This window comes from Aythya ferina, assembly GCF_964211825.1.
Source record: "Aythya ferina genome assembly, chromosome: 2".
Taxonomy (NCBI): domain Eukaryota; kingdom Metazoa; phylum Chordata; class Aves; order Anseriformes; family Anatidae; genus Aythya; species Aythya ferina.
The window spans coordinates 124,732,708-124,757,560 of NC_140297.1; the positions used below are offsets into that span (position 1 = coordinate 124,732,708).

At 56.0% G+C, this 24,853-nt stretch overlaps 1 protein-coding gene across 1 annotated transcript in view; it reads left to right on the plus strand.

The window, feature by feature from the left end:
- Window positions 1-24,853, plus strand: part of DNAJC5B (DnaJ heat shock protein family (Hsp40) member C5 beta) — a gene marked incomplete at its 5' end in the record, with an annotated part of 39,741 nt that overhangs the window by 6,789 nt on the left and 8,099 nt on the right. The window contains one exon of the mRNA XM_084510547.1: window positions 23,481-23,694. Coding sequence (XP_084366673.1) covers window positions 23,481-23,694 — 214 coding nt within the window. The remainder of the gene's footprint in view (window positions 1-23,480; window positions 23,695-24,853) is intronic.

Here is a 24,853-nt window from a genome sequence, read left to right on the forward strand (position 1 = left end):
CAACACGCCCTTCACACGCCCCTCACGCACCTCTCCCGCCTCCACAACTAAGCAGCACCACTCTGCTACAACTCCTCCTCCATACACACTACCCTACAACACCAACACACCTCTACGCACGCCTCAGGCGCTTGCCTCACTACAGGCACGGACACAGAAACACAGAAACACACAAACCCTTTCCTTGCCCTCTCCTCACACACACACACAAACAGAATGCTACCGCCTCAAACCACTCGCCGGAACCTTCTGCCCTCCTCTCACTTCACCTCCCATCAACACGCTCACAAAACAACACCCATCACCCATCTTCTCACTAACCTCCTCCACACTTCCGCAACACCCCAAACAACCCCTCACGGCTTCGCCTTGCGCACAAGGGCAACACACACTCTGTCCTCAGCATGCGCAGAGTGCAACCGCTACCTCCAACAGCTCCCACCTTCGGCCGGTAATACCGCCTGTGGCAGGGCTTTAGCGCCTCCGCCTCACGACCACTCACGCAGGCGGACCGCACAGAGCCCCTGCCCACCCTCACCCGCTGCCTGACTCTCCTCAGTGCAAAAGCCACTTTCCCACATTCACGCTGGGACACCCCTCCTGCTTCAACAGGGCTTCCTTCTTCCGCGCTCTTCTGCTAATGGCCGGACAAAAAGGACGAGCCCTACTGCATCGACAACGACCCAAGAAGCGACGCCGAGAAAGGGGGCTGCTTTCCTCCCCACAAAGCCCACTCTTCTCCAGGCTCTGGATAGGCCCCCGTTCATCGAAGCGTCCTCGGCGAGCACGTGTTCCCAAGTCACGCAGTCCCGACGGTGGCCTTCTTCTCAGCCTGCAGCACTTGCTCAACGTCTTCCTCGCACACTGAGGCCTACACGAGGTCGTGCTTCTCTTGATGCCGTCGATCGCGTGCCCATTAGTGGCGCAGGAGAATCCCTTCCCTCCTGCTCCAGCCCGTGCTGCCCTTGGCCTGCAGGCTGACTGACTGGATGCCGTCCTCGTCCGTCCGCAGCAGCCCAGACGCTGCGCAGGTTCTCCAGAGCCCCCCAGTACGGACGACACGCGTCCCCACTGCCGCAGGCCTGATGAGCAGGCAAGGGGACGGAAAAGCATTGGAGAATGCGGGCATCGATCCCGCTGCCTCTCACATGCTAAGCGAGCGCTCTACCACTTGAGCTAATTCCCCAGCCCACGGCCGGCCCCTGAGCAGCCGCCTGCTCGCAGTCAGCCAGCCCGTGGCCTGGACAAGAGCCAAAAGGGCACTCCTTCGAGCCGGAGTTGAACCAGCGACCTAAGGATGGCCGTGCATGGGAGCCTACAGTCCTCCGCTCTACCAGCTGAGCTACCGAAGGAATCACAGACACCTGCCCGGCAACACGCCCTTCACACGCCCCTCACGCACCTCTCCCGCCTCCACAACTAAGCAGCACCACTCTGCTACAACTCCTCCTCCATACACACTACCCTACAACACCAACACACCTCTACGCACGCCTCAGGCGCTTGCCTCACTACAGGCACGGACACAGAAACACAGAAACACACAAACCCTTTCCTTGCCCTCTCCTCACACACACACACAAACAGAATGCTACCGCCTCAAACCACTCGCCGGAACCTTCTGCCCTCCTCTCACTTCACCTCCCATCAACACGCTCACAAAACAACACCCATCACCCATCTTCTCACTAACCTCCTCCACACTTCCGCAACACCCCAAACAACCCCTCACGGCTTCGCCTTGCGCACAAGGGCAACACACACTCTGTCCTCAGCATGCGCAGAGTGCAACCGCTACCTCCAACAGCTCCCACCTTCGGCCGGTAATACCGCCTGTGGCAGGGCTTTAGCGCCTCCGCCTCACGACCACTCACGCAGGCGGACCGCACAGAGCCCCTGCCCACCCTCACCCGCTGCCTGACTCTCCTCAGTGCAAAAGCCACTTTCCCACATTCACGCTGGGACACCCCTCCTGCTTCAACAGGGCTTCCTTCTTCCGCGCTCTTCTGCTAATGGCCGGACAAAAAGGACGAGCCCTACTGCATCGACAACGACCCAAGAAGCGACGCCGAGAAAGGGGGCTGCTTTCCTCCCCACAAAGCCCACTCTTCTCCAGGCTCTGGATAGGCCCCCGTTCATCGAAGCGTCCTCGGCGAGCACGTGTTCCCAAGTCACGCAGTCCCGACGGTGGCCTTCTTCTCAGCCTGCAGCACTTGCTCAACGTCTTCCTCGCACACTGAGGCCTACACGAGGTCGTGCTTCTCTTGATGCCGTCGATCGCGTGCCCATTAGTGGCGCAGGAGAATCCCTTCCCTCCTGCTCCAGCCCGTGCTGCCCTTGGCCTGCAGGCTGACTGACTGGATGCCGTCCTTGTCCGTCCGCAGCAGCCCAGACGCTGCGCAGGTTCTCCAGAGCCCCCCAGTACGGACGACACGCGTCCCCACTGCCGCAGGCCTGATGAGCAGGCAAGGGGACGGAAAAGCATTGGAGAATGCGGGCATCGATCCCGCTGCCTCTCACATGCTAAGCGAGCGCTCTACCACTTGAGCTAATTCCCCAGCCCACGGCCGGCCCCTGAGCAGCCGCCTGCTCGCAGTCAGCCAGCCCGTGGCCTGGACAAGAGCCAAAAGGGCACTCCTTCGAGCCGGAGTTGAACCAGCGACCTAAGGATGGCCGTGCATGGGAGCCTACAGTCCTCCGCTCTACCAGCTGAGCTATTGAAGGAATCACAGACACCTGCCCGGCAACACGCCCTTCACACGCCCCTCACGCACCTCTCCCGCCTCCACAACTAAGCAGCACCACTCTGCTACAACTCCTCCTCCATACACACTACCCTACAACACCAACACACCTCTACGCACGCCTCAGGCGCTTGCCTCACTACAGGCACGGACACAGAAACACAGAAACACACAAACCCTTTCCTTGCCCTCTCCTCACACACACACACAAACAGAATGCTACCGCCTCAAACCACTCGCCGGAACCTTCTGCCCTCCTCTCACTTCACCTCCCATCAACACGCTCACAAAACAACACCCATCACCCATCTTCTCACTAACAACCTCCACACTTCCACAACACCCCAAACAACCCCTCACGGCTTCGCCTTGCGCACAAGGGCAACACACACTCTGTCCTCAGCATGCGCAGAGTGCAACCGCTACCTCCAACAGCTCCCACCTTCGGCCGGTAATACCGCCTGTGGCAGGGCTTTAGCGCCTCCGCCTCACGACCACTCACGCAGGCGGACCGCACAGAGCCCCTGCCCACCCTCACCCGCTGCCTGACTCTCCTCAGTGCAAAAGCCACTTTCCCACATTCACGCTGGGACACCCCTCCTGCTTCAACAGGGCTTCCTTCTTCCGCGCTCTTCTGCTAATGGCCGGACAAAAAGGACGAGCCCTACTGCATCGACAACGACCCAAGAAGCGACGCCGAGAAAGGGGGCTGCTTTCCTCCCCACAAAGCCCACTCTTCTCCAGGCTCTGGATAGGCCCCCGTTCATCGAAGCGTCCTCGGCGAGCACGTGTTCCCAAGTCACGCAGTCCCGACGGTGGCCTTCTTCTCAGCCTGCAGCACTTGCTCAACGTCTTCCTCGCACACTGAGGCCTACACGAGGTCGTGCTTCTCTTGATGCCGTCGATCGCGTGCCCATTAGTGGCGCAGGAGAATCCCTTCCCTCCTGCTCCAGCCCGTGCTGCCCTTGGCCTGCAGGCTGACTGACTGGATGCCGTCCTTGTCCGTCCGCAGCAGCCCAGACGCTGCGCAGGTTCTCCAGAGCCCCCCAGTACGGACGACACGCGTCCCCACTGCCGCAGGCCTGATGAGCAGGCAAGGGGACGGAAAAGCATTGGAGAATGCGGGCATCGATCCCGCTGCCTCTCACATGCTAAGCGAGCGCTCTACCACTTGAGCTAATTCCCCAGCCCACGGCCGGCCCCTGAGCAGCCGCCTGCTCGCAGTCAGCCAGCCCGTGGCCTGGACAAGAGCCAAAAGGGCACTCCTTCGAGCCGGAGTTGAACCAGCGACCTAAGGATGGCCGTGCATGGGAGCCTACAGTCCTCCGCTCTACCAGCTGAGCTATCGAAGGAATCACAGACACCTGCCCGGCAACACGCCCTTCACACGCCCCTCACGCACCTCTCCCGCCTCCACAACTAAGCAGCACCACTCTGCTACAACTCCTCCTCCATACACACTACCCTACAACACCAACACACCTCTACGCACGCCTCAGGCGCTTGCCTCACTACAGGCACGGACACAGAAACACAGAAACACACAAACCCTTTCCTTGCCCTCTCCTCACACACACACACAAACAGAATGCTACCGCCTCAAACCACTCGCCGGAACCTTCTGCCCTCCTCTCACTTCACCTCCCATCAACACGCTCACAAAACAACACCCATCACCCATCTTCTCACTAACAACCTCCACACTTCCACAACACCCCAAACAACCCCTCACGGCTTCGCCTTGTGCACAAGGGCAACACACACTCTGTCCTCAGCATGCGCAGAGTGCAACCGCTACCTCCAACAGCTCCCACCTTCGGCCGGTAATACCGCCTGTGGCAGGGCTTTAGCGCCTCCGCCTCACGACCACTCACGCAGGCGGACCGCACAGAGCCCCTGCCCACCCTCACCCGCTGCCTGACTCTCCTCAGTGCAAAAGCCACTTTCCCACATTCACGCTGGGACACCCCTCCTGCTTCAACAGGGCTTCCTTCTTCCGCGCTCTTCTGCTAATGGCCGGACAAAAAGGACGAGCCCTACTGCATCGACAACGACCCAAGAAGCGACGCCGAGAAAGGGGGCTGCTTTCCTCCCCACAAAGCCCACTCTTCTCCAGGCTCTGGATAGGCCCCCGTTCATCGAAGCGTCCTCGGCGAGCACGTGTTCCCAAGTCACGCAGTCCCGACGGTGGCCTTCTTCTCAGCCTGCAGCACTTGCTCAACGTCTTCCTCGCACACTGAGGCCTACACGAGGTCGTGCTTCTCTTGATGCCGTCGATCGCGTGCCCATTAGTGGCGCAGGAGAATCCCTTCCCTCCTGCTCCAGCCCGTGCTGCCCTTGGCCTGCAGGCTGACTGACTGGATGCCGTCCTCGTCCGTCCGCAGCAGCCCAGACGCTGCGCAGGTTCTCCAGAGCCCCCCAGTACGGACGACACGCGTCCCCACTGCCGCAGGCCTGATGAGCAGGCAAGGGGACGGAAAAGCATTGGAGAATGCGGGCATCGATCCCGCTGCCTCTCACATGCTAAGCGAGCGCTCTACCACTTGAGCTAATTCCCCAGCCCACGGCCGGCCCCTGAGCAGCCGCCTGCTCGCAGTCAGCCAGCCCGTGGCCTGGACAAGAGCCAAAAGGGCACTCCTTCGAGCCGGAGTTGAACCAGCGACCTAAGGATGGCCGTGCATGGGAGCCTACAGTCCTCCGCTCTACCAGCTGAGCTATCGAAGGAATCACAGACACCTGCCCGGCAACACGCCCTTCACACGCCCCTCACGCACCTCTCCCGCCTCCACAACTAAGCAGCACCACTCTGCTACAACTCCTCCTCCATACACACTACCCTACAACACCAACACACCTCTACGCACGCCTCAGGCGCTTGCCTCACTACAGGCACGGACACAGAAACACAGAAACACACAAACCCTTTCCTTGCCCTCTCCTCACACACACACACAAACAGAATGCTACCGCCTCAAACCACTCGCCGGAACCTTCTGCCCTCCTCTCACTTCACCTCCCATCAACACGCTCACAAAACAACACCCATCACCCATCTTCTCACTAACCTCCTCCACACTTCCGCAACACCCCAAACAACCCCTCACGGCTTCGCCTTGCGCACAAGGGCAACACACACTCTGTCCTCAGCATGCGCAGAGTGCAACCGCTACCTCCAACAGCTCCCACCTTCGGCCGGTAATACCGCCTGTGGCAGGGCTTTAGCGCCTCCGCCTCACGACCACTCACGCAGGCGGACCGCACAGAGCCCCTGCCCACCCTCACCCGCTGCCTGACTCTCCTCAGTGCAAAAGCCACTTTCCCACATTCACGCTGGGACACCCCTCCTGCTTCAACAGGGCTTCCTTCTTCCGCGCTCTTCTGCTAATGGCCGGACAAAAAGGACGAGCCCTACTGCATCGACAACGACCCAAGAAGCGACGCCGAGAAAGGGGGCTGCTTTCCTCCCCACAAAGCCCACTCTTCTCCAGGCTCTGGATAGGCCCCCGTTCATCGAAGCGTCCTCGGCGAGCACGTGTTCCCAAGTCACGCAGTCCCGACGGTGGCCTTCTTCTCAGCCTGCAGCACTTGCTCAACGTCTTCCTCGCACACTGAGGCCTACACGAGGTCGTGCTTCTCTTGATGCCGTCGATCGCGTGCCCATTAGTGGCGCAGGAGAATCCCTTCCCTCCTGCTCCAGCCCGTGCTGCCCTTGGCCTGCAGGCTGACTGACTGGATGCCGTCCTCGTCCGTCCGCAGCAGCCCAGACGCTGCGCAGGTTCTCCAGAGCCCCCCAGTACGGACGACACGCGTCCCCACTGCCGCAGGCCTGATGAGCAGGCAAGGGGACGGAAAAGCATTGGAGAATGCGGGCATCGATCCCGCTGCCTCTCACATGCTAAGCGAGCGCTCTACCACTTGAGCTAATTCCCCAGCCCACGGCCGGCCCCTGAGCAGCCGCCTGCTCGCAGTCAGCCAGCCCGTGGCCTGGACAAGAGCCAAAAGGGCACTCCTTCGAGCCGGAGTTGAACCAGCGACCTAAGGATGGCCGTGCATGGGAGCCTACAGTCCTCCGCTCTACCAGCTGAGCTATCGAAGGAATCACAGACACCTGCCCGGCAACACGCCCTTCACACGCCCCTCACGCACCTCTCCCGCCTCCACAACTAAGCAGCACCACTCTGCTACAACTCCTCCTCCATACACACTACCCTACAACACCAACACACCTCTACGCACGCCTCAGGCGCTTGCCTCACTACAGGCACGGACACAGAAACACAGAAACACACAAACCCTTTCCTTGCCCTCTCCTCACACACACACACAAACAGAATGCTACCGCCTCAAACCACTCGCCGGAACCTTCTGCCCTCCTCTCACTTCACCTCCCATCAACACGCTCACAAAACAACACCCATCACCCATCTTCTCACTAACCTCCTCCACACTTCCGCAACACCCCAAACAACCCCTCACGGCTTCGCCTTGTGCACAAGGGCAACACACACTCTGTCCTCAGCATGCGCAGAGTGCAACCGCTACCTCCAACAGCTCCCACCTTCGGCCGGTAATACCGCCTGTGGCAGGGCTTTAGCGCCTCCGCCTCACGACCACTCACGCAGGCGGACCGCACAGAGCCCCTGCCCACCCTCACCCGCTGCCTGACTCTCCTCAGTGCAAAAGCCACTTTCCCACATTCACGCTGGGACACCCCTCCTGCTTCAACAGGGCTTCCTTCTTCCGCGCTCTTCTGCTAATGGCCGGACAAAAAGGACGAGCCCTACTGCATCGACAACGACCCAAGAAGCGACGCCGAGAAAGGGGGCTGCTTTCCTCCCCACAAAGCCCACTCTTCTCCAGGCTCTGGATAGGCCCCCGTTCATCGAAGCGTCCTCGGCGAGCACGTGTTCCCAAGTCACGCAGTCCCGACGGTGGCCTTCTTCTCAGCCTGCAGCACTTGCTCAACGTCTTCCTCGCACACTGAGGCCTACACGAGGTCGTGCTTCTCTTGATGCCGTCGATCGCGTGCCCATTAGTGGCGCAGGAGAATCCCTTCCCTCCTGCTCCAGCCCGTGCTGCCCTTGGCCTGCAGGCTGACTGACTGGATGCCGTCCTCGTCCGTCCGCAGCAGCCCAGACGCTGCGCAGGTTCTCCAGAGCCCCCCAGTACGGACGACACGCGTCCCCACTGCCGCAGGCCTGATGAGCAGGCAAGGGGACGGAAAAGCATTGGAGAATGCGGGCATCGATCCCGCTGCCTCTCACATGCTAAGCGAGCGCTCTACCACTTGAGCTAATTCCCCAGCCCACGGCCGGCCCCTGAGCAGCCGCCTGCTCGCAGTCAGCCAGCCCGTGGCCTGGACAAGAGCCAAAAGGGCACTCCTTCGAGCCGGAGTTGAACCAGCGACCTAAGGATGGCCGTGCATGGGAGCCTACAGTCCTCCGCTCTACCAGCTGAGCTATCGAAGGAATCACAGACACCTGCCCGGCAACACGCCCTTCACACGCCCCTCACGCACCTCTCCCGCCTCCACAACTAAGCAGCACCACTCTGCTACAACTCCTCCTCCATACACACTACCCTACAACACCAACACACCTCTACGCACGCCTCAGGCGCTTGCCTCACTACAGGCACGGACACAGAAACACAGAAACACACAAACCCTTTCCTTGCCCTCTCCTCACACACACACACAAACAGAATGCTACCGCCTCAAACCACTCGCCGGAACCTTCTGCCCTCCTCTCACTTCACCTCCCATCAACACGCTCACAAAACAACACCCATCACCCATCTTCTCACTAACCTCCTCCACACTTCCGCAACACCCCAAACAACCCCTCACGGCTTCGCCTTGCGCACAAGGGCAACACACACTCTGTCCTCAGCATGCGCAGAGTGCAACCGCTACCTCCAACAGCTCCCACCTTCGGCCGGTAATACCGCCTGTGGCAGGGCTTTAGCGCCTCCGCCTCACGACCACTCACGCAGGCGGACCGCACAGAGCCCCTGCCCACCCTCACCCGCTGCCTGACTCTCCTCAGTGCAAAAGCCACTTTCCCACATTCACGCTGGGACACCCCTCCTGCTTCAACAGGGCTTCCTTCTTCCGCGCTCTTCTGCTAATGGCCGGACAAAAAGGACGAGCCCTACTGCATCGACAACGACCCAAGAAGCGACGCCGAGAAAGGGGGCTGCTTTCCTCCCCACAAAGCCCACTCTTCTCCAGGCTCTGGATAGGCCCCCGTTCATCGAAGCGTCCTCGGCGAGCACGTGTTCCCAAGTCACGCAGTCCCGACGGTGGCCTTCTTCTCAGCCTGCAGCACTTGCTCAACGTCTTCCTCGCACACTGAGGCCTACACGAGGTCGTGCTTCTCTTGATGCCGTCGATCGCGTGCCCATTAGTGGCGCAGGAGAATCCCTTCCCTCCTGCTCCAGCCCGTGCTGCCCTTGGCCTGCAGGCTGACTGACTGGATGCCGTCCTCGTCCGTCCGCAGCAGCCCAGACGCTGCGCAGGTTCTCCAGAGCCCCCCAGTACGGACGACACGCGTCCCCACTGCCGCAGGCCTGATGAGCAGGCAAGGGGACGGAAAAGCATTGGAGAATGCGGGCATCGATCCCGCTGCCTCTCACATGCTAAGCGAGCGCTCTACCACTTGAGCTAATTCCCCAGCCCACGGCCGGCCCCTGAGCAGCCGCCTGCTCGCAGTCAGCCAGCCCGTGGCCTGGACAAGAGCCAAAAGGGCACTCCTTCGAGCCGGAGTTGAACCAGCGACCTAAGGATGGCCGTGCATGGGAGCCTACAGTCCTCCGCTCTACCAGCTGAGCTATCGAAGGAATCACAGACACCTGCCCGGCAACACGCCCTTCACACGCCCCTCACGCACCTCTCCCGCCTCCACAACTAAGCAGCACCACTCTGCTACAACTCCTCCTCCATACACACTACCCTACAACACCAACACACCTCTACGCACGCCTCAGGCGCTTGCCTCACTACAGGCACGGACACAGAAACACAGAAACACACAAACCCTTTCCTTGCCCTCTCCTCACACACACACACAAACAGAATGCTACCGCCTCAAACCACTCGCCGGAACCTTCTGCCCTCCTCTCACTTCACCTCCCATCAACACGCTCACAAAACAACACCCATCACCCATCTTCTCACTAACCTCCTCCACACTTCCGCAACACCCCAAACAACCCCTCACGGCTTCGCCTTGCGCACAAGGGCAACACACACTCTGTCCTCAGCATGCGCAGAGTGCAACCGCTACCTCCAACAGCTCCCACCTTCGGCCGGTAATACCGCCTGTGGCAGGGCTTTAGCGCCTCCGCCTCACGACCACTCACGCAGGCGGACCGCACAGAGCCCCTGCCCACCCTCACCCGCTGCCTGACTCTCCTCAGTGCAAAAGCCACTTTCCCACATTCACGCTGGGACACCCCTCCTGCTTCAACAGGGCTTCCTTCTTCCGCGCTCTTCTGCTAATGGCCGGACAAAAAGGACGAGCCCTACTGCATCGACAACGACCCAAGAAGCGACGCCGAGAAAGGGGGCTGCTTTCCTCCCCACAAAGCCCACTCTTCTCCAGGCTCTGGATAGGCCCCCGTTCATCGAAGCGTCCTCGGCGAGCACGTGTTCCCAAGTCACGCAGTCCCGACGGTGGCCTTCTTCTCAGCCTGCAGCACTTGCTCAACGTCTTCCTCGCACACTGAGGCCTACACGAGGTCGTGCTTCTCTTGATGCCGTCGATCGCGTGCCCATTAGTGGCGCAGGAGAATCCCTTCCCTCCTGCTCCAGCCCGTGCTGCCCTTGGCCTGCAGGCTGACTGACTGGATGCCGTCCTCGTCCGTCCGCAGCAGCCCAGACGCTGCGCAGGTTCTCCAGAGCCCCCCAGTACGGACGACACGCGTCCCCACTGCCGCAGGCCTGATGAGCAGGCAAGGGGACGGAAAAGCATTGGAGAATGCGGGCATCGATCCCGCTGCCTCTCACATGCTAAGCGAGCGCTCTACCACTTGAGCTAATTCCCCAGCCCACGGCCGGCCCCTGAGCAGCCGCCTGCTCGCAGTCAGCCAGCCCGTGGCCTGGACAAGAGCCAAAAGGGCACTCCTTCGAGCCGGAGTTGAACCAGCGACCTAAGGATGGCCGTGCATGGGAGCCTACAGTCCTCCGCTCTACCAGCTGAGCTATCGAAGGAATCACAGACACCTGCCCGGCAACACGCCCTTCACACGCCCCTCACGCACCTCTCCCGCCTCCACAACTAAGCAGCACCACTCTGCTACAACTCCTCCTCCATACACACTACCCTACAACACCAACACACCTCTACGCACGCCTCAGGCGCTTGCCTCACTACAGGCACGGACACAGAAACACAGAAACACACAAACCCTTTCCTTGCCCTCTCCTCACACACACACACAAACAGAATGCTACCGCCTCAAACCACTCGCCGGAACCTTCTGCCCTCCTCTCACTTCACCTCCCATCAACACGCTCACAAAACAACACCCATCACCCATCTTCTCACTAACCTCCTCCACACTTCCGCAACACCCCAAACAACCCCTCACGGCTTCGCCTTGCGCACAAGGGCAACACACACTCTGTCCTCAGCATGCGCAGAGTGCAACCGCTACCTCCAACAGCTCCCACCTTCGGCCGGTAATACCGCCTGTGGCAGGGCTTTAGCGCCTCCGCCTCACGACCACTCACGCAGGCGGACCGCACAGAGCCCCTGCCCACCCTCACCCGCTGCCTGACTCTCCTCAGTGCAAAAGCCACTTTCCCACATTCACGCTGGGACACCCCTCCTGCTTCAACAGGGCTTCCTTCTTCCGCGCTCTTCTGCTAATGGCCGGACAAAAAGGACGAGCCCTACTGCATCGACAACGACCCAAGAAGCGACGCCGAGAAAGGGGGCTGCTTTCCTCCCCACAAAGCCCACTCTTCTCCAGGCTCTGGATAGGCCCCCGTTCATCGAAGCGTCCTCGGCGAGCACGTGTTCCCAAGTCACGCAGTCCCGACGGTGGCCTTCTTCTCAGCCTGCAGCACTTGCTCAACGTCTTCCTCGCACACTGAGGCCTACACGAGGTCGTGCTTCTCTTGATGCCGTCGATCGCGTGCCCATTAGTGGCGCAGGAGAATCCCTTCCCTCCTGCTCCAGCCCGTGCTGCCCTTGGCCTGCAGGCTGACTGACTGGATGCCGTCCTCGTCCGTCCGCAGCAGCCCAGACGCTGCGCAGGTTCTCCAGAGCCCCCCAGTACGGACGACACGCGTCCCCACTGCCGCAGGCCTGATGAGCAGGCAAGGGGACGGAAAAGCATTGGAGAATGCGGGCATCGATCCCGCTGCCTCTCACATGCTAAGCGAGCGCTCTACCACTTGAGCTAATTCCCCAGCCCACGGCCGGCCCCTGAGCAGCCGCCTGCTCGCAGTCAGCCAGCCCGTGGCCTGGACAAGAGCCAAAAGGGCACTCCTTCGAGCCGGAGTTGAACCAGCGACCTAAGGATGGGCGTGCATGGGAGCCTACAGTCCTCCGCTCTACCAGCTGAGCTATCGAAGGAATCACAGACACCTGCCCGGCAACACGCCCTTCACACGCCCCTCACGCACCTCTCCCGCCTCCACAACTAAGCAGCACCACTCTGCTACAACTCCTCCTCCATACACACTACCCTACAACACCAACACACCTCTACGCACGCCTCAGGCGCTTGCCTCACTACAGGCACGGACACAGAAACACAGAAACACACAAACCCTTTCCTTGCCCTCTCCTCACACACACACACAAACAGAATGCTACCGCCTCAAACCACTCGCCGGAACCTTCTGCCCTCCTCTCACTTCACCTCCCATCAACACGCTCACAAAACAACACCCATCACCCATCTTCTCACTAACAACCTCCACACTTCCGCAACACCCCAAACAACCCCTCACGGCTTCGCCTTGCGCACAAGGGCAACACACACTCTGTCCTCAGCATGCGCAGAGTGCAACCGCTACCTCCAACAGCTCCCACCTTCGGCCGGTAATACCGCCTGTGGCAGGGCTTTAGCGCCTCCGCCTCACGACCACTCACGCAGGCGGACCGCACAGAGCCCCTGCCCACCCTCACCCGCTGCCTGACTCTCCTCAGTGCAAAAGCCACTTTCCCACATTCACGCTGGGACACCCCTCCTGCTTCAACAGGGCTTCCTTCTTCCGCGCTCTTCTGCTAATGGCCGGACAAAAAGGACGAGCCCTACTGCATCGACAACGACCCAAGAAGCGACGCCGAGAAAGGGGGCTGCTTTCCTCCCCACAAAGCCCACTCTTCTCCAGGCTCTGGATAGGCCCCCGTTCATCGAAGCGTCCTCGGCGAGCACGTGTTCCCAAGTCACGCAGTCCCGACGGTGGCCTTCTTCTCAGCCTGCAGCACTTGCTCAACGTCTTCCTCGCACACTGAGGCCTACACGAGGTCGTGCTTCTCTTGATGCCGTCGATCGCGTGCCCATTAGTGGCGCAGGAGAATCCCTTCCCTCCTGCTCCAGCCCGTGCTGCCCTTGGCCTGCAGGCTGACTGACTGGATGCCGTCCTCGTCCGTCCGCAGCAGCCCAGACGCTGCGCAGGTTCTCCAGAGCCCCCCAGTACGGACGACACGCGTCCCCACTGCCGCAGGCCTGATGAGCAGGCAAGGGGACGGAAAAGCATTGGAGAATGCGGGCATCGATCCCGCTGCCTCTCACATGCTAAGCGAGCGCTCTACCACTTGAGCTAATTCCCCAGCCCACGGCCGGCCCCTGAGCAGCCGCCTGCTCGCAGTCAGCCAGCCCGTGGCCTGGACAAGAGCCAAAAGGGCACTCCTTCGAGCCGGAGTTGAACCAGCGACCTAAGGATGGCCGTGCATGGGAGCCTACAGTCCTCCGCTCTACCAGCTGAGCTATCGAAGGAATCACAGACACCTGCCCGGCAACACGCCCTTCACACGCCCCTCACGCACCTCTCCCGCCTCCACAACTAAGCAGCACCACTCTGCTACAACTCCTCCTCCATACACACTACCCTACAACACCAACACACCTCTACGCACGCCTCAGGCGCTTGCCTCACTACAGGCACGGACACAGAAACACAGAAACACACAAACCCTTTCCTTGCCCTCTCCTCACACACACACACAAACAGAATGCTACCGCCTCAAACCACTCGCCGGAACCTTCTGCCCTCCTCTCACTTCACCTCCCATCAACACGCTCACAAAACAACACCCATCACCCATCTTCTCACTAACCTCCTCCACACTTCCGCAACACCCCAAACAACCCCTCACGGCTTCGCCTTGCGCACAAGGGCAACACACACTCTGTCCTCAGCATGCGCAGAGTGCAACCGCTACCTCCAACAGCTCCCACCTTCGGCCGGTAATACCGCCTGTGGCAGGGCTTTAGCGCCTCCGCCTCACGACCACTCACGCAGGCGGACCGCACAGAGCCCCTGCCCACCCTCACCCGCTGCCTGACTCTCCTCAGTGCAAAAGCCACTTTCCCACATTCACGCTGGGACACCCCTCCTGCTTCAACAGGGCTTCCTTCTTCCGCGCTCTTCTGCTAATGGCCGGACAAAAAGGACGAGCCCTACTGCATCGACAACGACCCAAGAAGCGACGCCGAGAAAGGGGGCTGCTTTCCTCCCCACAAAGCCCACTCTTCTCCAGGCTCTGGATAGGCCCCCGTTCATCGAAGCGTCCTCGGCGAGCACGTGTTCCCAAGTCACGCAGTCCCGACGGTGGCCTTCTTCTCAGCCTGCAGCACTTGCTCAACGTCTTCCTCGCACACTGAGGCCTACACGAGGTCGTGCTTCTCTTGATGCCGTCGATCGCGTGCCCATTAGTGGCGCAGGAGAATCCCTTCCCTCCTGCTCCAGCCCGTGCTGCCCTTGGCCTGCAGGCTGACTGACTGGATGCCGTCCTCGTCCGTCCGCAGCAGCCCAGACGCTGCGCAGGTTCTCCAGAGCCCCCCAGTACGGACGACACGCGTCCCCACTGCCGCAGGCCTGATGAGCAGGCAAGGGGACGGAAAAGCATTGGAGAATGCGGGCATCGATCCCGCTGCCTCTCACATGCTAAGCGAGCGCTCTACCACTTGAGCTAATTCCCCAGCCCACGGCCGGCCCCTGAGCAGCCGCCTGCTCGCAGTCAGCCAGCCCGTGGCCTGGACAAGAGCCAAAAGGGCACTCCTTCGAGCCGGAGTTGAACCAGCGACCTAAGGATGGCCGTGCATGGGAGCCTACAGTCCTCCGCTCTACCAGCTGAGCTATCGAAGGAATCACAGACACCTGCCCGGCAACACGCCCTTCACACGCCCCTCACGCACCTCTCCCGCCTCCACAACTAAGCAGCACCACTCTGCTACAACTCCTCCTCCATACACACTACCCTACAACACCAACACACCTCTACGCACGCCTCAGGCGCTTGCCTCACTACAGGCACGGACACAGAAACACAGAAACACACAAACCCTTTCCTTGCCCTCTCCTCACACACACACACAAACAGAATGCTACCGCCTCAAACCACTCGCCGGAACCTTCTGCCCTCCTCTCACTTCACCTCCCATCAACACGCTCACAAAACAACACCCATCACCCATCTTCTCACTAACCTCCTCCACACTTCCGCAACACCCCAAACAACCCCTCACGGCTTCGCCTTGCGCACAAGGGCAACACACACTCTGTCCTCAGCATGCGCAGAGTGCAACCGCTACCTCCAACAGCTCCCACCTTCGGCCGGTAATACCGCCTGTGGCAGGGCTTTAGCGCCTCCGCCTCACGACCACTCACGCAGGCGGACCGCACAGAGCCCCTGCCCACCCTCACCCGCTGCCTGACTCTCCTCAGTGCAAAAGCCACTTTCCCACATTCACGCTGGGACACCCCTCCTGCTTCAACAGGGCTTCCTTCTTCCGCGCTCTTCTGCTAATGGCCGGACAAAAAGGACGAGCCCTACTGCATCGACAACGACCCAAGAAGCGACGCCGAGAAAGGGGGCTGCTTTCCTCCCCACAAAGCCCACTCTTCTCCAGGCTCTGGATAGGCCCCCGTTCATCGAAGCGTCCTCGGCGAGCACGTGTTCCCAAGTCACGCAGTCCCGACGGTGGCCTTCTTCTCAGCCTGCAGCACTTGCTCAACGTCTTCCTCGCACACTGAGGCCTACACGAGGTCGTGCTTCTCTTGATGCCGTCGATCGCGTGCCCATTAGTGGCGCAGGAGAATCCCTTCCCTCCTGCTCCAGCCCGTGCTGCCCTTGGCCTGCAGGCTGACTGACTGGATGCCGTCCTCGTCCGTCCGCAGCAGCCCAGACGCTGCGCAGGTTCTCCAGAGCCCCCCAGTACGGACGACACGCGTCCCCACTGCCGCAGGCCTGATGAGCAGGCAAGGGGACGGAAAAGCATTGGAGAATGCGGGCATCGATCCCGCTGCCTCTCACATGCTAAGCGAGCGCTCTACCACTTGAGCTAATTCCCCAGCCCACGGCCGGCCCCTGAGCAGCCGCCTGCTCGCAGTCAGCCAGCCCGTGGCCTGGACAAGAGCCAAAAGGGCACTCCTTCGAGCCGGAGTTGAACCAGCGACCTAAGGATGGCCGTGCATGGGAGCCTACAGTCCTCCGCTCTACCAGCTGAGCTATCGAAGGAATCACAGACACCTGCCCGGCAACACGCCCTTCACACGCCCCTCACGCACCTCTCCCGCCTCCACAACTAAGCAGCACCACTCTGCTACAACTCCTCCTCCATACACACTACCCTACAACACCAACACACCTCTACGCACGCCTCAGGCGCTTGCCTCACTACAGGCACGGACACAGAAACACAGAAACACACAAACCCTTTCCTTGCCCTCTCCTCACACACACACACAAACAGAATGCTACCGCCTCAAACCACTCGCCGGAACCTTCTGCCCTCCTCTCACTTCACCTCCCATCAACACGCTCACAAAACAACACCCATCACCCATCTTCTCACTAACCTCCTCCACACTTCCGCAACACCCCAAACAACCCCTCACGGCTTCGCCTTGCGCACAAGGGCAACACACACTCTGTCCTCAGCATGCGCAGAGTGCAACCGCTACCTCCAACAGCTCCCACCTTCGGCCGGTAATACCGCCTGTGGCAGGGCTTTAGCGCCTCCGCCTCACGACCACTCACGCAGGCGGACCGCACAGAGCCCCTGCCCACCCTCACCCGCTGCCTGACTCTCCTCAGTGCAAAAGCCACTTTCCCACATTCACGCTGGGACACCCCTCCTGCTTCAACAGGGCTTCCTTCTTCCGCGCTCTTCTGCTAATGGCCGGACAAAAAGGACGAGCCCTACTGCATCGACAACGACCCAAGAAGCGACGCCGAGAAAGGGGGCTGCTTTCCTCCCCACAAAGCCCACTCTTCTCCAGGCTCTGGATAGGCCCCCGTTCATCGAAGCGTCCTCGGCGAGCACGTGTTCCCAAGTCACGCAGTCCCGACGGTGGCCTTCTTCTCAGCCTGCAGCACTTGCTCAACGTCTTCCTCGCACACTGAGGCCTACACGAGGTCGTGCTTCTCTTGATGCCGTCGATCGCGTGCCCATTAGTGGCGCAGGAGAATCCCTTCCCTCCTGCTCCAGCCCGTGCTGCCCTTGGCCTGCAGGCTGACTGACTGGATGCCGTCCTCGTCCGTCCGCAGCAGCCCAGACGCTGCGCAGGTTCTCCAGAGCCCCCCAGTACGGACGACACGCGTCCCCACTGCCGCAGGCCTGATGAGCAGGCAAGGGGACGGAAAAGCATTGGAGAATGCGGGCATCGATCCCGCTGCCTCTCACATGCTAAGCGAGCGCTCTACCACTTGAGCTAATTCCCCAGCCCACGGCCGGCCCCTGAGCAGCCGCCTGCTCGCAGTCAGCCAGCCCGTGGCCTGGACAAGAGCCAAAAGGGCACTCCTTCGAGCCGGAGTTGAACCAGCGACCTAAGGATGGGCGTGCATGGGAGCCTACAGTCCTCCGCTCTACCAGCTGAGCTATCGAAGGAATCACAGACACCTGCCCGGCAACACGCCCTTCACACGCCCCTCACGCACCTCTCCCGCCTCCACAACTAAGCAGCACCACTCTGCTACAACTCCTCCTCCATACACACTACCCTACAACACCAACACACCTCTACGCACGCCTCAGGCGCTTGCCTCACTACAGGCACGGACACAGAAACACAGAAACACACAAACCCTTTCCTTGCCCTCTCCTCACACACACACACAAACAGAATGCTACCGCCTCAAACCACTCGCCGGAACCTTCTGCCCTCCTCTCACTTCACCTCCCATCAACACGCTCACAAAACAACACCCATCACCCATCTTCTCACTAACAACCTCCACACTTCCGCAACACCCCAAACAACCCCTCACGGCTTCGCCTTGCGCACAAGGGCAACACACACTCTGTCCTCAGCATGCGCAGAGTGCAACCGCTACCTCCAACAGCTCCCACCTTCGGCCGGTAATACCGCCTGTGGCAGGGCTTTAGCGCCTCCGCCTCACGACCACTCACGCAGGCGGACCGCACAGAGCCCCTGCCCACCCTCACCCGCTGCCTGACTCTCCTCAGTGCAAAAGCCACTTTCCCACATTCACGCTGGGACACCCCTCCTGCTTCAACAGGGCTTCCTTCTTCCGCGCTCTTCTGCTAATGGCCGGACAAAAAGGACGAGCCCTACTGCATCGACAACGACCCAAGAAGCGACGCCGAGAAAGGGGGCTGCTTTCCTCCCCACAAAGCCCACTCTTCTCCAGGCTCTGGATAGGCCCCCGTTCATCGAAGCGTCCTCGGCGAGCACGTGTTCCCAAGTCACGCAGTCCCGACGGTGGCCTTCTTCTCAGCCTGCAGCACTTGCTCAACGTCTTCCTCGCACACTGAGGCCTACACGAGGTCGTGCTTCTCTTGATGCCGTCGATCGCGTGCCCATTAGTGGCGCAGGAGAATCCCTTCCCTCCTGCTCCAGCCCGTGCTGCCCTTGGCCTGCAGGCTGACTGACTGGATGCCGTCCTCGTCCGTCCGCAGCAGCCCAGACGCTGCGCAGGTTCTCCAGAGCCCCCCAGTACGGACGACACGCGTCCCCACTGCCGCAGGCCTGATGAGCAGGCAAGGGGACGGAAAAGCATTGGAGAATGCGGGCATCGATCCCGCTGCCTCTCACATGCTAAGCGAGCGCTCTACCACTTGAGCTAATTCCCCAGCCCACGGCCGGCCCCTGAGCAGCCGCCTGCTCGCAGTCAGCCAGCCCGTGGCCTGGACAAGAGCCAAAAGGGCACTCCTTCGAGCCGGAGTTGAACCAGCGACCTAAGGATGGCCGTGCATGGGAGCCTACAGTCCTCCGCTCTACCAGCTGAGCTATCGAAGGAATCACAGAGACTTTCTGGGAAATACAACCTTTAGATATCTCTCAAACTCTTATGCTTGTTACTGAGCAGAGTATTTGCACTCCTCAAAAACTCCTCTAGTATGCAAACTCCCTTCCAATACCAGTGATGTTGAACAAATCATCAAACACCATCCTAAGCCACTCTCCCACCCTCTTTCGTGATGGACAACCTACCTAACAAGTGTATTGTTCATACCTGGTCATTTTTTTCATTGAATTTATTTTAGCTTTCCAAGCATTTATCTCTCTGTTATCTTAGTCTACTTTGATTTTTTTTAAAGACATGCCCTTTATAGTAAGACCATTGTGCAGCTTTTCTATGTCCTGCTTTCTTCTGCAATGGATAATCTTTAAAACTCATTGTCTTGCCCTTTCTGCTTTTTGTGAGCTGTGTTGGAGCATGTTTTCTACCTTGTAATTGCATTTCTACTTGCCTCTTTGTCATGAATCTGGGCCTGGCCCTTTTTACTCAAGTAGCCTACCTCAGATATTCTGCATGCACACCACTACCGAGCTTTCTTTGTAGATCTGTGTCTGAATCTTGTCCCGTTCTCACTCTTGACCATGAGCAGCACTCTTACCTCAGTCTCCCCATTCTGACCTCACAATTGCTGTGCAGGTGTGGATGTTTGAAAGGTGGCAAAGGTGTCACGGTATCTGTGCAAGAGCCAAAAAGGTACTTCTTCACAATGGAGTTGAACAAACAAGTGAAGGATAACCATGCAAGAGTACCTATAATCTCCTGCTTTACCAGCTGTGTATTGATGGAGTGGCTGGAGTATGAGTTATACCACTCCATTTTCCATTCATTTTGCACTGTTTTTACACCCACTTTCCTGCCTCCAATATGCACTCTCTCCACCCAGATATACCTCCAGCAGACTGTGTGTGTAGCACAATCAGCCTGATCTCAGCTCACACTCTAAGCCTACCACTAACAGAAATGCCAAGGGTGTTCTTCCAAATTCCTTTCTCTGAATGTCCCAGTCTTCTTGCGGAATAGTTGTGTCTTTCCTTTTTCTCATTTCCTTTTTCTCACTTATCTCTCCCAAAAGTGTCACATTGCTTTCTGCTATCAAGGGCTACAGTGGTCAGCGGAGAAGAAGAGACCATTCATCATGAGAAAAATCTGAATTGACTTAAAGTTTTGTGTTTGGTATAAGAAGGAGGCCAGAATTCATTTTACTCTTTTTTGTTGTTGTTCTTTTGTTTTGTTTTGTTTTGGCTTTCTTCCCTTTTGTATTCAAAATGAACAACTATTACTACCTACCTAGACATTTCACTTCCAAGAGACTCACGGGGAAACTTCTGTATAGCTGACACCTTCTCTTATTTCACAGAATCATAGAATGGTTTGTGGGAGCAAAAGGGGGAGAGTCACATAACTTGACCTGCTAGATACACTTCTTTTGATGCAGCCCAGGATACAGTTGTCTTTCTGGGTTGCAAATTGGCTCACATTAAGCTTTTAATCCACTGGTACATTCGATGTCCTTCTCCTCAAGGCTGTGCTTTACCCACTCATTGCCCAGCCTGTGTTCTTCTTTGGGATTGCCCCAACCTAGTTGTTGGACCTTACACTTGGCCTTGTTGAACTGCCTGTTGATCACACAGGGCCCCCTCTCATGCCTGTCAAAGTCCCTTTGGATGGCAACGCTTCCATCCAGCATGTCTGCTGCACCGTTCGTCTTGGTGTCATCTGCAAACTTGCTGAGGATGCATTCAATCCCACTGTCCCTGCCACCAACAAGGATGTTAAATAGTTAAATAAGATCCCTGACAAACACCACTCATCATTGATCTCCACCTTTGAGTTCTTTAAAAGACGTTTACATTTAGAGCTTAGTGATATGGTTTAGTGGAGGACTTGTTAGTGTTAGGTCAGAGGTTGGGCTAGGTGATCTTGGAGGTCTCTTCTAACCTAGATGATTCTGTGATTCTGTGAATATTAAGCCATTGACCGCAAGTCTTTGAGTGAAACCATCCGGCCAATTCCTTACCCACTGAGTGGTCTGTCTATCAAATCCATGTCTTTCCAACTTGGAGACAAGGATGGCATGCAGGACAGTGTCATATTCTTTGCATAAGTCCAGGTATATGATGTTACTTTCTCTTCTCTTATCCACCAGTGCTGTAACCCTATCACAGAAGGCTGTCATGTCATGTTCTTTTCCTTATTTTTGTTCTTGTCCTTACTTTTACTGTTTCTTGGGCTGAACCTAATGGAGTCCTTTCTCTCACTCATATGAATCACACTGGCAGTATATAGATCTCTGACCCACTACTAAATCATCACCAATTAGTATACATGTATGACTTCTTGTGCAGGGAGTAGTTAGCATGATATTTTTATTGAGTTTTCCCAATACTAAGCTAAAGTAAGTATGTAACTAATATAACTAATATTTTTTCACCTCTTTGAAATGACATTGCATTCAAATTCTTATGAGATTTTTGGGAAAGTGAAGAGGGCAGAAGAGGTCTTTGGGGCTGTTAGTTGTGGGAAAAGGAAGAAGGGCCAGAGATTGATTGTCTGATGCCTCCAGCCAAGCATGAGTTTTGAAAGAAATGCCTCTCCCATTTTTCATTCTAATTGCTAGGTTTTGTTTTCAGCTAAGAAAAGGAATAGATTGCATAAGCTACTTAAATACTTGGTTGGCACATTATGTCATTAGTCATGCAAGAATTAGCTTGTTTTTCCAGTTCTTCTATTTCATCTTTTATTATATTTAAGGTACCATATGCACAATATACTAGCTATGACTGAACATGAAGCTACTGATGCTATTAGAGACATTTTTAAGGAGTCAGCTATGATCTATGAGAAGATGATTTGAGTTCAGTGTATAGAACTAAAGATATTGTTGTCAGAGGCTATTCTCAGGCTCATATCAGTCTTTATACTGGCAGAATGTCTCCAGGACTGGAACCGTCATCAAGAGCAAAGCACTTACATTTTGCTGGGAGGATAACCAGTGCTGGGACTTCAGTAGAAAGTCAATCAGTATCCCACTCAGAGGATAAATTTGTTAGAGCAAGTGTGGGCACGCTGCCTTCACACCACAATTAATTTATTTGTTTACTTACTTATTTTGGCATAATGGTCATGACTAGCTCCTGAAACACTCTGAGAGAACATTTAAAAATACAACATAGCTTGACTTAGGTGAGGATGACAGAATTGAATACTCTATTAAATCACTTTTGATGCCACTAGAGGTCAGCACTAGTCATTAAATAAATGTCCTTGGAAAATTTTATTGCCACCTCTACAAAGGGAGTGGAGATTTTCGAAAAGATACACTTACGTCTATGCTTGCTTTGCAGGTACATGTGAGCTCACACTGCTCCAACGTGGTTGGAAGCAAACCCTTTATTCCCCAAGTCTGATTCCCCAGTGCCGTCTGTGAGCCAACAGTCCCACATGGTTGTTTTCCAGCTGTATCTGTACTCTAATTCTGTAGCAATGAGCACAGTCAGAGAAAAGAGACAGTACCAAGACCTGTCCTGGCAAAGGCTTTCCACCGGCATAAACAGCTCAAAACGGCCAACAATCAGCTTCCACTACCTTAGGGACAGGCATTAAGTGTGGCAGTGATGAAGTAGACTCAGACAGGCATTGGAAATTGGGGCTAACTCATTATGCTTTTCCATCTTGTGCTTCAGAAATACGCTTCCTTTCTCTTGCAAGTCCTAAATTTGTTTTTCATCATCACTGTCTGGGCTTCTGCAAACACAGACACTGTTTACTATATTTTAATATAGCTACTATTGATAGACAAGCAAGGGCTGAATTTCCTTTGCAATAAAGACCATTTTGATGGGATAAACATGTTTTTAAACAACCTTTACAAAATCTTTATCTTTGTTGAAACCTGCTAAATGATGCAAATCAGCTGCCATACATAATGCAACAAATGCTTGTGATTTATTACCAGGCTAAAATCTGTGCTTCCAGCATGTATCGCTTTCTCCCTTAATTTGATAGCTGATGAGGTATCAAGGCACAATGTTCATGCCTAGTGTAACCAGCACATATCTTTCACAAAAACTTTCATTTTCACTTACTTTGTGTCACCTTCCTTTCACTGAATGTTCTGTGTGTGTTAGAACTGGAAATAAGAAGGTCCAGGCTGAATGTACTGTTCAGAATAATTATGCCTCTGCTAGAGTATTTTGTAATGTTTTATATGTGTCCATATACACACGTTATATGCACACACTACCCATGTTTATTTTCCTTTTTTTTTTTTTTTTTTTTTATGTTGAAGAAAATTGGCTCTGAAATATCATCCTGACAAGAACCCTGACAATCCAGAGGCTGCAGAAAAATTTAAAGAGATAAACAATGCTCATGCAACGCTGACTGATCTGTCCAAGCGAAACATTTATGACAAGTATGGATCCTTAGGGCTCTATGTGGCAGAGCAGTTTGGTGAGGAAAATGTTAACACATACTTCATGCTCTCAAGCTGGTGGGCAAAGGTAAGCTGTCATTTTCTGTTGAAAAGCAGGCATCATAATGCACAAAGATACTTATATACACCGGGAACCCCCTGAAAAACATGGTTGTCATACAGGCTTAACAAAGAGTAGGATCAGGATGTAAAACACTACTAAAAGCTTAATTAAACAATAAAGTATCTGGGAAAATCAACAGTGGCAGATGTAGCATCAGCTCAGAAGAGGGCTAATATAGAATGTTTTCTTTTTCTTTCTAACTTGGTAAATAAAGCACATGTTTTGTAACACTTCCAGACATTAATTAGATTTGAATCTGGTGCTCCAGGTTAATTTTGACTTTCTTTTCAGTAGTGACTAAATAAAAGTGACTCATTGTTCAAAAATGAGAAGTCCCACTTATGTGACAACCAGTTAATAAGTTATTACAGTACAAATTTAGCCGTGTTCTTTGCTATATATAGCACACAGCATAAGTAAGCAATAATAATACATAACACTGTGGGATTATGGTGTCATATACGTGCCCTGTCAGTTCTTGGTGAGGGGGTGAGGGAAGGGAAGTGGAAGAAAAGGTGAGAACTGGGGAGTGGGGGAAGAGATCAGGAAAGGAAGAGAATGATGCATCAAAAACTGGCATATTGCTCAAGGAAAAACACCTCATGGAGTGCTCTTGTGATAAAAGAGTTGTGTTCATGTGCTTGCTTATGTCACTGTTATCCTCTGATGTTTCTATATGTCAAATTCTGGTGTTTCAGCAGATATTGAAATGTTACAGAAATGTAACAAACCAACAGAACTGCAAATATGCAAAACCAATGCTCTCCCCACCTGTTTCCAACAATAAAAAGCAGGAAAGAAAGGTCTCTGCTGGAACAAGTGGGAAATGGGTTGTACAGCGTGAAACAAACCTGCTGTGACAGCTTTGATCTCAGAACGATGGAACGTGCATTCTTGCGTTCGTGACAGATCAGGGCAGTGCTTTACTGCCCTCATAGCCCCCTCACTGCAGATTTGTGGGTTTAGGAAGCCACATTTTGTAGGCTGAATCAGTATGAGATGGAAGCTGCTCAAATGCCAAACTGCAAATGAAACTAATGAACAAAAAGCACCAGTGTTGAAATGACACCTGCACAGTTGGGGTGGCATCCTCAGAAGCAGCCTGGAGGCTGTCTGCCTGCGG